General features: G+C 44.4%; 1 protein-coding gene across 3 annotated transcripts in view; it reads left to right on the forward strand.

Annotated features, from left to right (window-relative positions):
- The first annotated feature begins 295 nt into the window (after nt 1–295).
- LOC105467726 (mpv17-like protein) overlaps nt 296–20108 on the forward strand; it is a 37424-nt gene continuing 17611 nt past the window's right edge. Inside the window, exons 1-4 of one of the 3 annotated variants that reach the window (XR_011616325.1) lie at nt 296–605; nt 4644–4714; nt 12565–12594; nt 12676–14298. Coding sequence is in view for 2 of the 3 variants with exons in the window: in XM_071084157.1 (XP_070940258.1) it covers nt 296–605; nt 4644–4714; nt 12565–12594; nt 12676–12855 (591 nt within the window). In the remaining variant the exon portion in view is untranslated. Of the gene's footprint in view, nt 606–4643; nt 4715–9800; nt 10873–12564; nt 12595–12675; nt 17556–20108 lie in introns of those variants that run through there. The other 2 variants (XM_071084157.1, XM_071084158.1) reach the window with 2 other exon arrangements.

A 20108-nucleotide genomic window follows, 5' to 3' on the forward strand; every position in this document is an offset into this window, starting at 1 on the left:
ACTTCTGCCTCTGTGGCTTTCCTGTTCTGGGTATTTTGTGTGAATGAACCCATGCATGGGGGTGGGCCGGGCACCTTCCAAATGTTCAGCCCTCACGACGGCCCGTGGCCTCTGGATTGGACGGCGCGGGCTGGGTGTGCGAGGGGCGCCCAATCGCTCCGGAGCGTCTGGAGAGGGCAGGTGCAGGTGCGGGCGGCGCGGGCTCAGGGGCTGCTGGAGGCCCAGAAGGCTCGGACGCGGTGCAGGAAGCTGCTGACCACGCTGGCTCCTGATCGCAGGCGCCCACAGCGCGGACATGGCGGGCTGGTGGCCGGCATTGTCGCGCGCGGCCCGGCGCCACCCGTGGCCCACCAACGTGCTGCTCTACGGCTCGCTCTACTCGGCCGGGGACGCGCTGCAGCAGCGACTGCAGGGCTGCGAGGCCGACTGGCGCCAGACGCGGCGCGTGGCCACGTTGGCGGTGACCTTCCACGCCAACTTCAACTACGTGTGGCTAGGCCTGCTGGAGCGCGCGCTCCCCGGCCGCGCGCCGCGCGCGGTGCTGGCCAAGTTGCTCTGCGACCAGGTGGTCGGTGCACCCATCGCGGTCTCGGCCTTCTACACCGGTGAGGGGCCGGGAGGGGGGCTCGGGGGTAGGACCCGGTATTGGGGGACTGGAGGCAGGGACTCAGGATCAAGCAGCTGGAGGGAGGGCGCTGCAGGAGCCTGGGGACCGGGGTAGGAGCTGAGGCTCTGAGACCGGGGTTGCTTCAGGGGCCTGGAGGGCCAGGGCAAAGGCTGGAGACTGGGGTGTTTGATTGCGAGAAGCTGCGGGGGGCACTGGCTGGGGAGCCGGGAAATTGGGAAGCCAGAGGTCCAGCGGGTCAGGGGCTAGAGTCGGGGCTCAGACTCGGGGGTTGGATGTAGGTCAAGGCTGGAGCTGGCAGGGTTGGGGAGGTCTTTTCCCCCTGGAAAAGGGCCCACGGGAAAATAAAGGAGATCCCAGTTCAAGGCAGCTGCATGATCATGAACCAGTCGTGGGCAGGGAAGGGACCGACCTGCTGTTCAGAAAATCCATGCCTGGGGCTCCGGGGCCAGCACAGGAACAAAACGCAAGGGGACCCATGACCCTGGGGGGCAGAGCAGGTGGAATCTGAGGTTGGGCCTGGATCTTCAGAAAACTCATGCCCAGGGGCCTAGTCCTGCTTTAGTGACAAGATTTTCCCCTGGGGGTCCCACGGAAGACATCAAGGGACCTTGGATCCTTGCCATTGGAGGACTATATACCTGTGAGGGTTCAGGGAACCCTCTCCTTAGAAAATGCGACCCGGGCCTGGGGTGTGGGGGACGGGGGCTTGACTGTGGAAACCTTCTCTACTGCCTACAATAAGAACAATGGAAATGTTACCTGAAAAATAGTACCGGAATTCATTCCGGAACCTAACGAGTCCCAGATGACTCCATCAAGAGGCAGGTTTTGGTCAATGCGAGTTTTACTTGGCACAAGTAAGGAAGACACTGGGCGTGTTCTCCAAAGTAGTGTGTCCCCCCGAGAAGGAGCCAGGAGGGTTTTATAGGGTGATGGAGAAAGGAGAGGGCGCGTGATTGCATGCAGAGTAGGAGTCCCAGTGAGTCATGATGCTAGCACATAGATTGCATAGGTTACATAGGTTATAGTCATGAAGCTATAGCTTCTCCCAGGGTGAAGACTTTAGCATGGAAATGAGGAGAGTTAACTTGGGTTCATCTATAAGTAACCTGGGGTCACTTAGGAGCTGGTTTAAACAAACAGGGTGACCTCATTCCACCCAGGGTTGGGGAACAACAGGTTGAGGGCAGGAGGCTGTAAAACAGGCTGATTGCTCAAGCTGGTTAAATTCTTGTGATCTTTGGAGATCTTCCGTCTGCTTACAGAACAGGCCCTGTGGCCTCTATCATCATTGCAATTTCTATAGCCTTGAAGGGGATGGGGCGGGTAACTGGGGAGAAAATCTCTATGGGTCTTAAGCCTGACCTTGGGATTGGGGAACACAGATTTTCCCCCAAATGGGAGGGAACTTCTCCTAAGGGCTGTTGGTGCTTTCTAAACCAGGTTGAGGTCAGACAAGCCACCATCTTGAAGAGAGCTACCCTGCCCCTTGAACCTTATTTTGAAGAGTTGGATTCACTTCCTTTCTCTACAGACCCCACCAGAAACACAAACTACCTGGTTGCCTATTGCCATTGCGGCCAACTACATGTCTATGGGATCAGTGGGTCAGGAGGACAGACAGCCTGAGAGCTAAGGCCTCCTGTTTTATCAGAAGGTCTTTGCCTGGTCCCAGGGTGTGATTCCAGACTAGATTTGCAAACAGCTTCCTAGCACCTGTTACAGAAGCCTTGTACACTGGTGAAGGGGTAGGGGACCAGAATCCTATTTAATCCTGAAACAACTAGTGAGATTGTTCTCTTTTTCTTTTTATTTTCTTTCTTTCGTTCTTTCTTTTTTCTTTTTTTTGGAGACAGAGTCTTGCTTTATCGCCCAGCCTGTAGTGTGCAGTGGCCCGATTTCAGCTCACTGCAACCTCCATCTCCAGGTTCAAGCGATTCTCCTGCCTCAGCCTACCGAGGGACTGGGATTACAGATGTACGCCACCACGCCCAGCTAATTTTTGCATTTTTAATGAAGACGGGGTTTCACCATGTTGGCCAGACTGGCCTCCAACTCCTAACCTCAAGTGATCTGCCCATCTCGGCCTCCCAAAGTGCTGGGATTACAGGCATGAGCCACCTCGCCCAGTCAGTTTTCAGTTTTTCTGGTTCAGTTTGCCTCACCTCAAATTTCCATGAAGGGGGAAGTAGAAGGGGATGGATTAGAGGTTTGCATGAGGCTCTACATGGAAATTGCACCAATCAGATGATCTTTGTGCTGGGATCACCTTGGGGAACCAGAGTGGTAACAGATTAACAACTCTGGCTTGGGAATCAGACACCTGGGTTGAACTCTGTCTGCTATTAACCTCTCTAAGCTCTTTTCCTCCTTTGTAACTCTACCTACCTTAGCGAATTGTAAGGAGGGACACATGAAATGAGGCGCGTAAAGTACTTAGCATTTCATTAATGCTGGGTAAGTGGAACACAGTATTACCAATATTTTGCTGAGTCATGTAAGAATCTTCTGTAATTAACTAATAAGGCTCTTATTTCCCCTACCTCGTAATCGGGGATTGGAAAGAATTTTTAAAGTACTCTCAGTTTACAACCCTTTCTAAAATAGGAGAGCTTTGCCTTGCTACCTGAATTGCATTTTTCTTTTTTCCTTTTCTTTTTCTCAGACAAGGTCTCACTCTATTCCCTCAGGCTGAAGTGCAGTGATGTGATCACACCTCATTGCAGCCTCAACCTCCTAGGCTCAAGCAATCCTCCCACTTCTGCCTCTGGAGTAGTTGGGACCACAGGCGCGCAGCCCTATACCTGGCTGGTTTTTAAATTGTTTTGTGGAGAAACGGTCTTGATATATTGCCCAGGCTGTGAATTTCTCTTCAGGAATGTTGAAGATCAACGTTTTCAAAGTGTTTTTAGGAAGACTGAATTGGTGTTCCACTTTCAAATTTTGAATAGGGTAATACTGATGGGAAATTTGTAGTTGCCAGAGTATTTGGGTCCACTAGCCTTTTTTTATTTTTATATTTTTGAGATGGACTCTTGCTCTGTCACCCAGTCAGGAACTCAGTGGTGTGATGTCAGCTGACTGTAACCTCCAAATCCTGGGTTCAAGTGATCCTTCTGCCTCAGCCTCCTGAGAAGCTGGAATTACAGGCATGCACCACCACGTGGGGCTAATTTTGTATTTTTAGTAGAGACGGAGTTTCTCCATGGCTGGTCTCAAACTCCCAACCTCAGGTGATCCACCCGCCTCAGCCTCCCAAAGTGCTGGGATTACAGGCATGAGCCACCACAACCAGTCCACTAGCTTTTTTTTAAAAGATAGAAATTAAAATTTCAAAATGTTCAAATGTTCGACATTTCACAAAATCTTTGGAAGGTAGAGAAAAGTAACCAATAGGCCCACTATTGTAACTTGATTCTTTTTGTGAATTACTATAGTTTTTGAAAAAATAATTGTTCTGCTATAACTTTTCTACTCTGCTATTCTCACTTTGTATTTATCATTCCTTTAAAATTTATATAGTTTTAGAGTGGAGATTTTCTATTTTCTATTTTTTTCTATTTTCTTTTCTTTTCTTTTTTTGAGACAGGGTCTTGCTGTGTTGCCCAGGCTGGAGTGCAGTGTCATGATCACAGCTCACTGTAGCCTCCACCTCCCAGGCTCAGGCAATCCTCGCACTTCAGCCTCCTGAGTAGCTATGACTACAGGCACGCCACCACACCTGGCTAATTTTTGTACTTTTTGTAGGGATGGGGTTTTGCCCTGTTGCCCAGGCTGGTCTCTAAACTCCTGGACTCGAGCAATCTGCATGCCTCGGCCTCCCAAAGTGCTGCTGGGATTACAGGCTTGAGCCACCGCGCCTGACTATGTTCTCTTTTCACTGTTGGATCAGAAGGGTCGTATTGATGGATGATAGTGATGGTTACTTTGCATTTTGGAATGGAAAACTTAAACATGCACTGTTAAAAGGTACCCTACTGAATATTTTAAAATTCTTTTGGTGTTTTGCAAATAGGTATGAGCATTCTCCAGGAAAAGGATGACATATTTTTGGACCTGAAACAGAAATTCTGGAATACCTATCTGGTAAGTCAGGCATTTGAAAATGTAATCAGTATGTTTTTCGGTATATATATATGTATACACACACACACACACACATATATATATACACACATATACAGAAAGTATTTTTCCGTGTATATATTTATAAATATTTAAAAATCTTTTAATTGACACATATATGTACATATTTTCAGTATACACATGATAATTTGATACATTTGTATAATCATATCAGGATTCTTTGTGTGTGTGTGTGTGTGTGTATATATATATATATATATTTTTTTTTTTTTTTAATTAAAAAAAATTGTTTTTGAGACAGGGTCTCATTCTGTCACCCAGGCTAGAATGCAGGGGCATGATCATGGCTCACTGCAGCCTGGACCTCCTGAGCTCATGTGATCCTCCCACCTCAGCCTCCTGAGTAGCTGAGACTACAGGCATGTGCCACCACACCCAGTTAATTATTTTTACATTTTTTGGTGGAGAGAGTCTCACTATGTAGCCCAGGCTGGCCTCGAACTCCTGTGCTCCAGCGATTCTCCCACCTCAACCTTCAGTCCATTTCTATTAAACTATTCCTAAATTAGAGCTCCAGTTTGGTTGGCAGAAGGGTCCAATATTCTGACAGAGAAATCTTCAAGTTATTTTGATAGATATATGAGGAGAGGGTCTAAGAGTATCTGTACTTCTCATGAATTGGAAAGAAATAATGTCTCTGGGCCAGGCGCGCTGGCTCACGCCTGTAATCCCAACACCTGGGAGGCTGAGGCAGGCGGATCACTTGACGTTAGGAGTTTGAAACCAGCCTGGCCAATATGGTGAAACCCTATCTCTACTAAAAATACAAAAAATAGCTGGTCACAGTGGTGCATGTCTGTAATCCCAGCTACTCAGCAGGCTGAGGCATCTCCGGAGAATCACTTGAACCTGGAGACAGAGGTTGCAGTGAGCTGAGATCTCACCACTGCACTCCAGCCTGGGCAACACAGCAAGACTCCATCTCAAAAAGAAAAAAAAAAGAGGCCGGGCGTGGTGGCTCACGCCTGTAATCCCAGCACTTTGGGAGGCCGAGGTGGGCGGATCACAAGGTCAGGAGATCGAGACTATGGTGAAACCCCGTCTCTACTAAAAATAGAAAAAATTAGCCGGGCGCAGGGGCGGGCGCCTGTAGTCCCAGCTACTCGGGAGGCTGAGGCAGGAGAATGGCGTGAACCCGGGAGGCGGAGCTTGCAGTGAGCCGAGATTGCGCCACTGCACTCCAGCCTGGGCGACAGAGCGAGACTCCGTCTCAAAAAAAAAAAAAAAAAAAAGAAAAAAAAAAGAAAAGAAATAATATCTCAATGTTGTCAATGATTTCTGACTTTATTCTATTAACTCTTATTAATGATCACGATTTATTTTGTGAATTTTGCAGCCCAAGTGACAACAATTTATTTTGTAAATTGGGATTCTATTTGCAAAATAGGGATTGCTGACTGAGTGGCTTAATAGAATCATTCCCACATTCAGAGCCAGTGTTTTCAGGTGAGCTTTCTGCAGAGTCCTGGTGAAGAGAACTTTAATGTCACAAAGGTATTGATAGCGAAGGAGAAGGTTTCCAAGGGTTATTCCAAGGTTTGAAGCAAATCAGCGGTTTTACTGTTTGCTCAGCACAAATATATACAGTCCCATCCAATACGTATTTATTCATTGATTCAGTTAATATTTATTGAACAGTGTCCTTAAGGCCTGGCAAAGTCAGGGATACTTTTCATCTCTGCCCTAGAGCATGTTTGATTGCATTCATCACAAGGAGGTAAATCTTTGGGATTACAGAATGTTCACAGACTGGCCTAGGGCTTCACATGTTTTTCATTCCCTATCAAAAGCAGTGTTGAGCCACACCCAGCTATTACCTCCACAGCTTCTAGCATCATCTGTTGGATGGTACCAAGCCCCTGAGCCAGAATTACTTGATGGCTAGAGGTAGAGGATGGAGAGGTTTGAAGTCAGAGGCTTCCCGTGAGCCTCTATACTCAGGAACAGTAACTACAAGCAATATGTTCAGAACTCTTGTGATTCCTCTTAGGGCAGAAATTGAGGACCCCATGGTGATAACCAAATATGATTTTCTTCTGTTTGTTTTGTGTGTGTGGTTTTTTATTTTTAGATGGAGTCTTGCTCTGCCCCTAGGCTGGAGTGCAGTGGCACCACTTCGGCTCTCTGCAACCTCTGCCTCCTTGGTTCAAGCAATTCTCCAGCCTCAGCCTCCTGAGTAGCTGGAATTACAGACTTGCACCACCACATCCAGCTAATTTTTTGTATTTTTCAGTAAAGATAGGGTTTCACTATGTTGGCCAGGTTGGTCTTGAACTCCTGACCTCAGGTGATCCGCCTGCCTCAGCCTCCCAAAATTCTGGGATTACAGGTGCGAACCACCATGCCCAGTCACTTCTTTTATTTTGGAAAAAGGAACAAGTTTTTCCATTATGTTGTAAAGTCTATGGAGATATATACATCTAACTTTTTTTCTTTTTTAAAAGAGCAAGGGCCCGGGGCAGTGGTTCACGCCTGTAATCCCAACACTGGGAGGCAGAGGCGGGTGGATCACAAAGTCAGGAAATCGAGACCATCTTGGCTAACATGGTGAAACCCTGTCTCCACTGAAAATTCAAAAAATTAGCAGGGTATGATGGCACGAGCCTACTTGGAAGGCTGAGGCAGGAGAATCGCTTGAAACCGGGAGGCAGAGGTTGCAGTAAGCCGTGATTGCACCATTGTACTCCAGACTGGGCAACAGAGCGAGACCCCATCTCCAAAAAAAAAAGCCAGAAGGAAGTAGGCAGCTCACACCTGTAACCCCAGCACTTTGGGAGGCTGAGGCAGGAGGATTGCTAGAGCCCAGGAGTTTGAACCAGCCTGCTCAACATAGTGAAACCCCATCTCTACAAAAATAAAATAGCTGAGCATAGTGGCATACATCTGTGGTCCCAGCTGCTCAGGAGGCTGAGATGGGAGGATTGCAAGCCTGGGAGGTCGAGGCTGCCATGAGCTGTGATTGCATAACTGCACACCAGCCTGAGTGACAGAGTGAGACCCTGTTTCAAAAAAAAAAAAAAAAAAAAAAAAAAAAAAAAGCAGGAAGTAGCATTGGGAAAGAAAGAAGCTTCAGGCAGGGATTTGAATATGAACACAGGAATATTTGCATACTATTTTAAAAAACAGTGGTTACAATGAGTGAGTCTCATCTACCTTCAGGAAAAGAAAGAGGGTAAACCAGCGGTCTGAAGCCCAGCCCATCTGGAGATTTTGTGGGAAGATTTCCTGTAATAAAACTGTTGACCAGGCAGGATGACTCAAGCCTGTAATCCCAGCACTTTGGTAGGCCGACACAGGTGGATCACGAGGTTAAAAGATCGAGACCATCCTGGCCAACTTGTTGAAACCCCGTCTCTACTAAAAATATAAAAATTAGCTGGGCATGGTGGAGGGCACCTGTAATCCCAGCTACTCAGCAGGCTGAGGCAGGATAATTGTTGGAACCCGGGAGGTGGAGTTTGCAGTGAGCCAAGATGGTACCACTGCACTCCAGCCTGGCGACAGAGGGAGACTCCCTTAAAAAAAAAAAAAAAAAAGAAGAAGAAGAAAGAAAAGTGTCTTCCAGGTGCTGTCTTAGGTGTGTTAGTGGAAGATACCCAAAAAACCATATAAAACACAGATTGTGACCTAAAGGGACTTAGAGTCTAGTGGGATAGATAGATAAATAGACAAGTCATTAACTAGAGTTTGACCAGAAATGCTTTCAGATTCCAAGAGTACTTAGCACAGCGAGGAGGTGTAGAGATGGGAATCAAGGAAGTCTTTCTGGGACCAGGCACCAGTGGCTCATGCCTGTAATTCCAGCACTTTGGGAGGCCAAGGTGGGTGGATTGCTTGAGCTCAGGAGTCTGAGACCAGCCTGGGCAATATGATGACGAAACCTCATCTCCAGAAATACAAAAATGAGCTGGGCATGGTGTCTCGTACCTGTAGTCCCAGCTACTCAGGAGGCTGAGGTGGGAGGATCTCCTGAGCCCAGGAGGTCGAGACTGCAGTAAGCTATGATTGTGCCACTGCACTCTGGCCTGGGTAACACAGCGAGACCCTGTCTCAAAATGAAAAAATTAAAAAAAAAAAAAAGGATCTGGAGTTATGCACATACTGGGGGACAGGGCATTCCAGGGGCAGAAGAGCTGAGTAGAGTTACAATGTGTAAAGCACCATGGTATGCCTGGAGGGGAGAAACCACAGGCAGTTTGGTGTTCACAGAGTATTTGTTGAGCAACTTGGAATGAGTTTGGATCCTGGAGACTGTTGAACGCCTGGAGCTGAGGATCTTGAACTTCACAGTTAGGTAATGGCAGCAAAGGAAACCAAAGTTGGGAGTTATCATAACCAAGTTCATATAAGAAATAAGGCAGGACATTGGGTGTGGTGGCTCATGCCTGTAATCCTAACACTTTGGGAGGCTGAGGCAGGAGGATCCCTTGAGGTTAGGAGTTTGAGACCAGCTTGGGCAACACAGCAAGACCCTGTTTGTGTTTAAAAAAAAAAAACTGGCCTGGCATGGTGGCTCACGCCTGTAATCTCAGCACTTTGGGAGGCCGAGGCGAGAGGGTCACTTGAAGTCAGGAGTTCGAGACCAGCCTGACCAAAATGGTGAAACCCGTTCTCTCCTGAAAAATACAAAAAATTAGCCGGCTGTGGTGGCACGCGCTTGTCATCCCAGCTAGTCAGGAGGCTGATGAAGGAGAATCACTTGAACCTGGGAGGCGGAGATTTCAGTAAGCCGAGACTGTACCACTGCACTCCAGTCTGGGTGACAGAGCAAGACTCCGTCTCAACAAACAAAACAAAACAAACAAACAAACAAAAATGAGGTGAGTTCAGTTTGGGAAATGTTGAATGCCAGATGTCTTTGGGCTATTCAGAGGGAGATTGCCGAAGCACAGAAGAGAGTTCATGGCAGTGTTTAATTATTTTTAGTGCTCACATGTCCCAGATTCGGCCAGTGGGAGTCCCTCCAAGCTGGTTCCTGTGTCCTGTGACATCACCCGTCTTCTTTCTCCTTTTCTTCTTTCATAAGCCACTTCCTTTCTGGCATGACAGTATGTTCCAGAACCATCTTGTACCTTGCACCTGCCCTGCCCTGGCCCTACAATCAGCCAATTCTCTGAGGCATCCTGATTTCTTTTGTGGGGGAATGGTTTGAGAACAAAATATACTACTGCATGATACCACATTCTGACGAGAAAAAAACACAGCCATAAGAAATAAAGCCATGGACAGGCACGGTGGCTCACGCCTGTAATCCTAACACTTTGGGAGGCAGAGGTGGGAGGATTGCTTGGGGCTGGGAGTTCAAGACCAAACTGGCCCACATAGTGAGGGCTCATCTCTATTAAGAAAAAAAAAAAAAAAAGAAAGAAGGAAAGCCATGTTTGGATGAGTTTAGTCTTTTGATTATTTTTGCTAAAGTTTTAAATTCTTTTTTTTTTTTTTTTTTTAAAGACAGAGTCTTGTTCTGTTGCCCCAGCTGGAGTTCAGTGGTGCAGTCTTGGCTCACTGCAACCTCCACCTCCCGGGTTCAAGCGATTCTCCTGCCTCAGCCTCTTGAGTAGCTGAGATTACAGGTTCCTGCCATCATGCTCTGCTAATTTTTGTGTTTTTAGTAGAGATATGGTTTCCCCATGTAGGTCAGGCTGATCTCAAACTCCCCACTTCAGGTGATCCCCCGCCTTTGCTTCCCAAAGTGCTGGGATTATAGGGGTATATTTTGTGTTTAAAGTATATTTAAAAATTAAGGGCCAGGCTCAGTGTCTCATGCCTGTAATCCCAGCAGTTTGGGAGTTCGAGGTTGGCAGATTGTCTGAGGTTGGGAATTTGAGATGCACAACAAGAGCGAAAGTCCGTCTCAAAAATAAATAAATAAATAAATAAAAATATACATTATGTTCAGGTGCGGTGGTTCACACCTGTAATCCCAGCACGTTGGGAGGCCGAGGCGGGCAGATCACCTGAGGTCAGGAGTTCGAGACCAGCCTATCCAATATTGAGAAACCCTGTCTCTACTAAAAATACAAAAAATTAGTCGGGCGCAATCGTGTGCACCTGTAATCCCAGCTACTCAGAGGCTGAGGCAGGAGAATCGTTTGAACCCGGGAGGTGGAGGTTGCAGTGAGCTGAGATTGCACCATTGCGCTCCAGCCTGGGCAACAAGAGCGAAACTCCATTTCAAAAAAAAAAAAAAAATACATATATATATATATATATATATATATACACACACACACACACACATACATGCACATTATATGTATTATCTACTTTTGAATATAAACATAAATATTATAAAACTTTTACTGCAATTGTTCATTTTAGAAACTTCAAAAATACAAATTAGTGAAAAGAAGAAAATAAGTCTATAATACCACTTTTAAGGACTATTTTAAAAACTTCTAGCCTTTTTTTTGAGGTATAATTTACATACCAAGACTTAAAAAAAAAAAATTTGTAAAGGTGACTTTTTCATCAGACTGTATAGGATAAAGCTTGTTAAAATGTCTATCTAAGATACTTTGTAATATATGAAAATTTCAGCTAAACTTGTTCTATAGCATTACATGGTTTGAATATATTACTAGAAAATCATTCCATAAACAATGGTTTGGTATATAGTATTAACAATTCAAGGCTGGGCACAGTGGCTCATGGCTGTAATCCTTTGGGAGGCCGAGTCAGGCAGATCACCTGAGGTCAGGAGTTCAAGACCAGCCTGGCCAACATGGTGAAACCCTGTCTCTACTAAAAATACAAAAATTAGCCGGGCATGGTGGCAGGCGCCTGTGATCCCAGCTACTCAGGAGGTTGAGGCAGGAGAATCGTTTGAACCTGGGAGGCAGAGGTTGCAGTGAGCCAAGATCTTGCCACTGCATTCCAGCCTAGGCAACAGAATGAGACTCCATCTCAAAATAAATAAATTAATTAATTTGGGTGAGGTGACTCACGCCTGTAATCCCAGCACTTTGGGAGGCTGCGGTGGGCTATTACTTTTGCCTGGGAGTTCGAGACCAGCCTGGGCAACACAGAGATTCCGTGTCTCAAAAAGAAAAAATTAAATTAAAAAAATAAAAAGTAAAGAATTCATTGATGATTCTGTTTTTACAAATATATTCCTGCATCATTTTTCCATGGTAACCAGGAAATGGCAATGCATAAATATATGTTGTCATTTCCAAAGCGGCCGTCTTCCAGAATTGGTACTGATTCTAGTAGACCTTTCATCCTGGTGTTAAAAATATAATTAATACAAATGTCTTGTACCTAATAGCTTTTTCCCCCACAATTCCCCAACCCCCTCACTCTAGAGGCCTTAAGTAGTCTAATTTAATCAGCTTAGTCTGAAATGTAATACTACCTCAGCATCTAGTTGGCCTAGTATTTCTTACTCTTTTATGGAATGAACTGTGCAACTGTTTTGTGTGGTTAAAAGGTATGCTAGGCCGGGTATAGTGGCTCACACCTGTAATCCCAGGCCAAGGTGGGCGGATCACCTGAGGTCGGGGGTTGGAGACCAGCCTGGCCAACACGGTGAAAACCCATCTCTACTAAAAATACAAAAATTAGCCAGGTGAGGTGGTGTGCGCCTGTAATCCCAGATACTCAGGAGACAGAGGCACGAGAATTGCTTGAACCCAGGAGGCAGACGTTGCAGTGAGCTAAGATTACACCACTGCACTCCCGTCTGGGCAACAGGGTGAGACCCTGTCTCAAAAAATAAAAAATAAAATAAATAAAAAATAAAAGGCATTCTAATAAAGTTGTTGCTTTTTTTTTTTTTTTAATTCCAGAGCGGACTGGTGTACTGGCCTTTTGTACAGGTAAGTTCCGCCTACTCAGTAATATTAACTCAGGGCTTTGGTTTCCATGTGGCCCTAACGAACTCTCTGTCTCTGTTCCAGCTGACCAACTTTAGCCTTGTTCCTGTTCAATGGAGAACAGCTTACACTGGAGTCTGTGGTTTTCTCTGGGCCATCTTCGTCTGTTTTTCCCAGCAGAGTGGTGACGGCACATTGAAGTCAGCTTTCACCATTTTTCGTACAAAGTGGACCAGTGCCATAGAAGGGTCCCCGGAGAAATGAGAAGTCAAGGACTCTCTTAAAGGGACCACATATTTGACCTAAAATGCACAGAATTGCCTGCAGACAAAATACTTGATGTGCCAATTATGCATTTCATTTTGAGGAATTACTGCTATTTGTAGACCCATTTTTTAAAAAATGATCAATGATTATTTTTGAATTGTATTCAGACATTTTTTTCTCTTCTCGTCTGAAATATTACTTCTCGAATATTTTGGTTAATATGAATAATAGTGGCAAAATGGCATTTCAGAATTATCAATATTTCTAATATTTTAATGCAAGTTTCAGGAAACTTGGTTTTGATTGTTTATATTTCTATTCTAAAATCTCAGGTTATCTCCTGAACACTTTTGGGCAGATGAACTTTTATACTAAAAAATAGTTCTTATAGTGAATTTTAATTTACATAGAACTCAGTCGAAATGAAGATTTAATAACAAGATTTCTTTCCTCAAAACATAATTTGTTGTTATTTTGATACTAAAATTTAGTAAGTACTTTTTTTTTGTTTTGTTTTCTTTTGTTTTGATATGGAGTCTTGCTCTGTCGCCCAGGCTGGAGTGCAGTGGCGCGATCTCAGCTCACTGCAGCCTCCACCCTCCGGGTTCAAGCAATTCTCCTGCCTCAGGCTCCTGAGTAGCTGGGATTACAGACACATTACACCATGCCCGGCTGATTTTTGTATTTTTGTTTTGTTTTGTTTTGTTTTGTTTTTGTTTTTGAGATGGAGTCTTGCTCTGTCGCCCAGGCTGGAGTGCAGTGGTGCCATCTAGGCTCACTGCAAGCTCAGCCTCCCAGATTCACGCCATTCTCCTGCCTCGGCCTCCCCAGTAGCTGGGATTACAGGCACCCACCACCACGCCCAGCTAATTTGTTGTATTTTTAGTAGAGACGGGGTTTCACCATGTTAGCCAGGATGGTCTCGATCTCCTGACCTCGTGATCCACCTGCCTCGGCCTCCCAAAGTGTTGGGATTACAGGCGTGAGCCACTGCGCCCAGCCTAATTTTTGCATTTTTAGTAGAGACAAGGTTTCACCATGTTGGCCACAATGGTCTTGATCTCCTGACCTCATAATCCGCCCGCCTTGGCCTTCCAAAGTGCTGGGATTACAGGTCTGAGCCACCACAACCGACTTTTTTTTTTTTTTTCCTTTTTGAGGTGGAGTCTTGCTCTGTCACCCAGGTTGGAGTGCAGTGGCATGATTGCAGCTCACTGCAACCTCCGCCTCCTGGGTTCAAATGATCCTCCTGCCTCATCCTTCAGAGTAGCTGGGATTACAGGCGCGTGCCACCATGCCTGGCTCAGTTTTGTATTTTTAGTAGAGATGGCGTTTGGCCATGTTGCCCAGGCTGGTCTCGAACTCTAGCTTTAACTGATCCACTCGCCTTGGCCTCTCAAAGTGCTGGGATTATAGGCGTGAGCCACCGCACCTGCCTCAGTAAGTATATTTCTTATGATCAAAAAAAGAGTAGTATATGATTGTCGTATTCTGTATAGAACGTATTCTATTGATATCTTCTGTTTTTATAATTTCTATAAGTAGTTTTTAATGAATGCTTCTTAGTTTTGGGCAGATTCAGTTGACTAAAGCACCTCATTTCCCAGATACATGAAATAAAACATTTGACTTCTTTTCAAATTTCACACTGATGTTATTTTGTGAAAATCAGTGCTTTAACATAAATCTTTACACTTTAAGGTAAACTTGAGAAACTTGATCTAATATTTAATATTTATTCAGTTCGTCTAACTTCTACACCATCAGATTTAAAAATTACATAACTATCTCAAGAAGTTTCACTTGGATATAGTCGTTCACACTTGTAATCCCGGCACTTTGGGAGGCAGAGGTGGGAGGATCCCTTAAGGCAAGGAGTTTGAGACCAGCCTAGGCAATATTGCAAGATCTCATCTCTATTCAAAAAAAAAAAAAAAAGTTTCACTTTGGGAGGCTGAGGTGGGTGGATCACGAGGGCAGGAGATTGAGACCATCATGGCTAACATGGTGAAACCCCATCTCTACTAAAAATACAGAAAATTAGCCGGGCGCCTGTAGTCCCAGCTACTTGGGAGGCTGAGGCAGGAGAATGGCATGAACCCGGGAGACGGAGCTTGCAGTGAGCTGAGATCGCACCTCTGCACTCCAGCCTGGGCGACAGAGCAAGACTCCATCTCAAAAAAAAAAGGTTCAGCAAATTCCACCTAAGAATTCCACCAGAGTTCTGTTGTCTGCAATGTCATGTTCCACGGATTTCAAATTGTGAAGCCCTGAACTGTTAATTTATCATGAGAATTTATATTTAAGCTTAATTTATTAAGACTACATACCTAAAAATTGAGCATATAATTTATATAATTTATTTAAGTTTCTATAAGTCATAAATACGCAGTTTCCAAGTGTATACTTCATCTGAATGTAATAAGCATTAATATATTTTACATTATCGGGACCATAGTAAATAAATTTCTAAATGGTTTGTAAAATAACTTACTTGCGTCGTTGTAAAAGTAGTTAATATAATGGAAAAAACTGTTTCATAATAAGATACATTTTAACATCAAAAAGTGTCCCAAAGTAATTGTATGTACTATCGGGCAAACCTTTACAGAAGCTGTGGTGTCACTTTTATGATGGAAGAATAGTGTTTGCTTTTGTATAAAAGTACTTAGGGCTGGGCGTGGTGGCTCATGTCTATAATCCCAGTGCTTTGGGAGGCGAAGGCAGGTGGATTGTCTGAGCCCAGGAGTTTGAGACTAGCCTAGGCAACGTGGCAATAGCCTGTCTCTCTAAAACATACAAACATTAGCCAAGCATGGTGGTGTGAGCCTGTAGTCCCAGCTACTTGGGAGACTGAGGCAGGAGGATCTCGAACCCAGGAGGCAGAAGATGAATAAATAAATGAATGCAACTGAATATGATGTGGTCTCTCTTGAAAGAGAGAGCAAAAGAGATTTAAATAATAACAATTATAATAAGGCTGGGTGCGGTGGTTCACACTTGTAATCCTGGAACTTTGGCAGGCCAAGACAGGCGGATTGGTTGAGGTCAGGAGTTCAAGACTGGCATGGCCGACACGGTGAAACCCCATCTCTATTAAAGATACAAAATTAGCCGGACATAGTAGTGCGTGCCTGTGGTCTCAGCTACTCAGGTGGCTGAAACAGGAGAATCTCTTGAACCTGGGAAGCACAGGTTGCAGTGAACCAATAAATATAAAAAGTATTAAAGTACTAACAGAGGAAAACTTCCACTGATCACCCTATAGCTTTAAATAACACAGAAGCATATGCCCAGTTTACTTGTAATTAAAAATCACGCATCATTCACAATTTATCAGTCTTGTTTATTTGTGAAAAACTAATACAAGTTATTCTCTTTTATCTATATTGCGATTGGTTTGGTGAGAGGGAATTGGGCCACTTGAGAGTTTGTGCATGTTTAAAAGTTTCTGGCCAGGCATGGTGGCTCACACCTGTAATCCCAGCACTTTGGGAGGCCAAGACGGGCGGATCACTTGAGCTCAGGAGTTCAAGACCAACCTGGGCAAAATGATGAAACCCTATCTTTACCAAAAATACAAAAAGTAGCTGGGTGTGGTGGCTTGCACCTGTCCTTCCAGCTACTTGGGAGGCTGAGGCAGGAAGATCGCTCAAGCCCAGGAGGCGGAGGTTGCAGTGAGCCAAGCACTCTAGCTAAGGCAACAGAGCAAGACTCTGTCTAAAAAAAAAAAAAAAAGAAAGAAAAGAAAAGAAAATTAACTTTGGTATTTCAGGTTGAATTTAAATGGGGACTTCACATCAACTGTGTTCACTACAGTGGACCAAATTAAGTGTAGATAGTCTCTTTAATAGAGAGATTATCTGGAACTGCAATTTCTTTTTTTGTTGTTGTTTTTTTGTTTTTGTTTTTGTTTTTTTTGAGACGGAGTCTCGCTCTGTCACCCAGGCTGCAGTGCAGTGGCCGGATCTCAGCTCACTGCAAGCTCCGCCTCCCGGGTTCACGCCATTCTCCTGCCTCAGCCTCCCGAGTAGCTGGGACTAACAGGCGCCCGCCACCTCTCCCGGCTAGTTTTTTGTATTTTTTAGTAGAGACAGGGTTTCACCGTGTTACCCAGGATGGTCTCGATCTCCTGACGTCGTGATCCACCTGTCTCGGCCTCCCAAAGTGCTGGGATTACAGGCTTGAGCCACCACGCCCGGCCTTGGAACTGCAATTTCTAACTCATATGTCATTGCTATAAACCTTATCTGTTTACTGTTTCTCTTCCAAGGACCATCAGTCATTCTTTAAAATTCATCTGAAGCTACGAAAAGGTATTTTTTGTTACATGGGCAATTTGCTTTTAGTACAGTAAAATGTTATGTGAATTTCTACAGAATGTTTGCCAAAATGAATTAATTATATCTAGAATATGCTTAACAATATATTCTGGAGGCAGCTTTCATTTGAAATTAGGTTCATCTTCTGAGAGTATTAAAAAGTTAATGGGTTTTTGTGCCTGAAGATCTTGAGGTTGCATTTGGCTACATTTAATCCACTTTCACCCATAAGGTTTAGCATCTAAAAAAATTAAATCACTGCTAATGCAATTAAAATGATTGAAAAAGTTTCTTTTTATACTTTCAACAGCTGATACATAAAAAGGGAAATCTGGAATTTAAAGATAAAGTACGTGCTGGAGTTGAAAGGTTAGGAACACATGAAGATCTATGAAGTGTAGCTAACCATGTGAATAGAAGGCAGTAATGACTGAGTCACATTTTTGGTATATATCAAGTAAAAGCTTGTCTTTTCCCAGTTCTCTTTTGCTTTGTAAGTGTATCCTTCTCTAACTACATCTTTATTCATCCATTTCTTTCTTCCTCTTTCTTTGTCCACAACCCAATCAAACCCACTGCTCTCTCCTCTCACCCCCTGCCCGCACCATGACCCAACCAAACCCACTGCTCTCTCCTCTCTCCCCCTGCCCACGCCATAACCCAACCAAACCCACTGCTCTCTCCTCTCACCTCCTGCCCACGCCATGACCACTTGAACATTCCGGGAGGGCAGAATAATTGTAATAAGGCAAAGGGCTTATTACACTTATTGCACTTAAGGACTTGACAGCCTTGCTTTAGAGAGGACGGTAGTGGAGGATCCTCTCTGGTCCTTGGGAGAAGAAAAGGAGAAAGGACTGACCCAAGGAGAATTTATTTATTTATTTTTTTGAGATGGAGTCCCACTCTGTTGCCCAGGCTGCAGTGCAACGGCGTGATCTTGGCTCACTGCAACCTCCGCCTCTGGGGTTCAAGCGATTCTCCTGCCTCAGCCTCCTGAGTAGCTGGGACTACAGGCGTGTGCCACCATACCCATCGAATTTTTGTATTTTTAGTAGAGATCGGATTTCACCGTGTTTGCCCAGACTGGTCTCGAACTCCTGACCTCAAGTGATCTGCCCACCTCAGCCTCCCAAACTGCTAGGATTACAAGCATGAGCCACCGTGCCCGGCCTAGGAAGAATTTTGAACTGAGTAAACATCAGGTGCCTCTTTCTTTTCTGAGACTCTCTCCCTCTTTTCAGTGCCCCTTCCTTCTGACCATAGTCCTGTATCTTCCAAATTAGTTCTTATTTTGTTTCCTTCACCTTTCAAAACTTCAATTTTTTCATCTGGCTGATTTCAGCTATATTATAGAAAAGTAGGGCTGGGCACAATGGCTCACACCTGTAATCCCAGCACTTTAGGAGGCTGAGGTGAAAGGATCACTTGAGGCCAGGCATTTGAGACCAGTCTGGGAAACATAGTGAGATCCTATCTCTATAAGAACAACAAAAAAATTAGCTGAGTGTGATGTCATATTCCCAGCTACTCAGGAGGCTGAGGTGGGAGGATCACTTGAGCCTGTGAGGCTGCAGTGAGCTGTAATTTTGCCATTTAGGTGACAGTGTAAGACCCTGTCTCAAAAAAAAAAAGAAAAGAAAAGAAAAGAAAAGAAAGGAAAAGTAGGTTTATTAAGCTAACTTACTAAGATGCAGATAATAGCTTTTTTGAGTTTTTATTTTATATTTTATTTTATGTACTTTATTGTTTTTTGGGACAGAGTCTCATTCTATGCCCAGGCCGGAGTGCAGTGATGTGATCTCAGCTCACTGCAACCTCCACCTCCTAGGTTCAAGTGATTCTCATGCCTCAGTCTCCCGAGTAGCCAGGATTACAGGTGCTAGTCACCACGCCCAGCTAATTGTTGTAATTTTAGTAGAGATGGGGTTTCACCATGTTGGCCAGGCTGGTCTTGAACTCCTGACCTCAGGTGATCCACCCACCTTGGCCTCCCAAAGTGCTAGGATTACAGGCGTGAGCCACTGAGCCCAGCCTGGATCTGTTATTTTCTAATATTCATATTTACATTGGTGCTCTGTTTTTCTGAGCTATGGACCAGAATGTTCTGTTCATATTCTGGGTAGAAACTATTGTAATAGCAATACCAATGGTTTCTTTTTTCTTATTTTTTTATTTTTTTAAATTTTCAGGCAGAGTCTCGCTCTGTCACCCAGGCTGGAGTGCAGTGACACAATCTCTGCTCACTGTAACCACTGCCTTCCAGGTTCAAGTGATTCTCCTGCCTCAGCCTCCCAAATATCTGGGATTACAGGCGCTTGCCACTATGCTCGGCTCATTTTTGTATTTTTAGTAGATACAGGGTTTTTCATCATGTTGGCCAGGCTGGTCTCAAACTCCTGACCTCAGGTGATCTGCCCGCCTCGGCCTCCCAAAGTGCTGGGATTATAGGTGTGAGCCACTGTGCCCAGCCCCAATGGTTTCATTTTTAAGTTTAAATTTTATGTTTGTGTATATTAAAATTTTGATGTAATATGATTTTGAGTGTATGAAAAATAAATTAATTTCAGTTAAATACAACAAATGCCTCTGGCTACTTTTTGTTTTTGGTGATCCGATTATTCTGGGAAATATTTAAAGATAATTAGATTTACATTCTGTAAACTTTCCTGGTTATCTTTATTGTAAATACAAGATTTACACCTTTGGATGGAGATACAAGTTGTCCCTATTTATGTATGTTCTTTACATCACTTACTGAATTCTTCCAAATGTTAGCCTATTTTTAAATTTTTTCTATTAAGTTTTTTTTTTTTTTTGGCCAGGCACAGCAGTTCACACCTGTAATCTCAGCTACCCAGGAAGCTGAGGCAGGAGAATCACTTGAACCTGAGAGGTAGAGGTTATAGTGAGCTAAAATTGTGACAC

Source organism: Macaca nemestrina, chromosome 18 (genome assembly GCF_043159975.1).
Source record: "Macaca nemestrina isolate mMacNem1 chromosome 18, mMacNem.hap1, whole genome shotgun sequence".
NCBI classification, from domain to species: domain Eukaryota; kingdom Metazoa; phylum Chordata; class Mammalia; order Primates; family Cercopithecidae; genus Macaca; species Macaca nemestrina.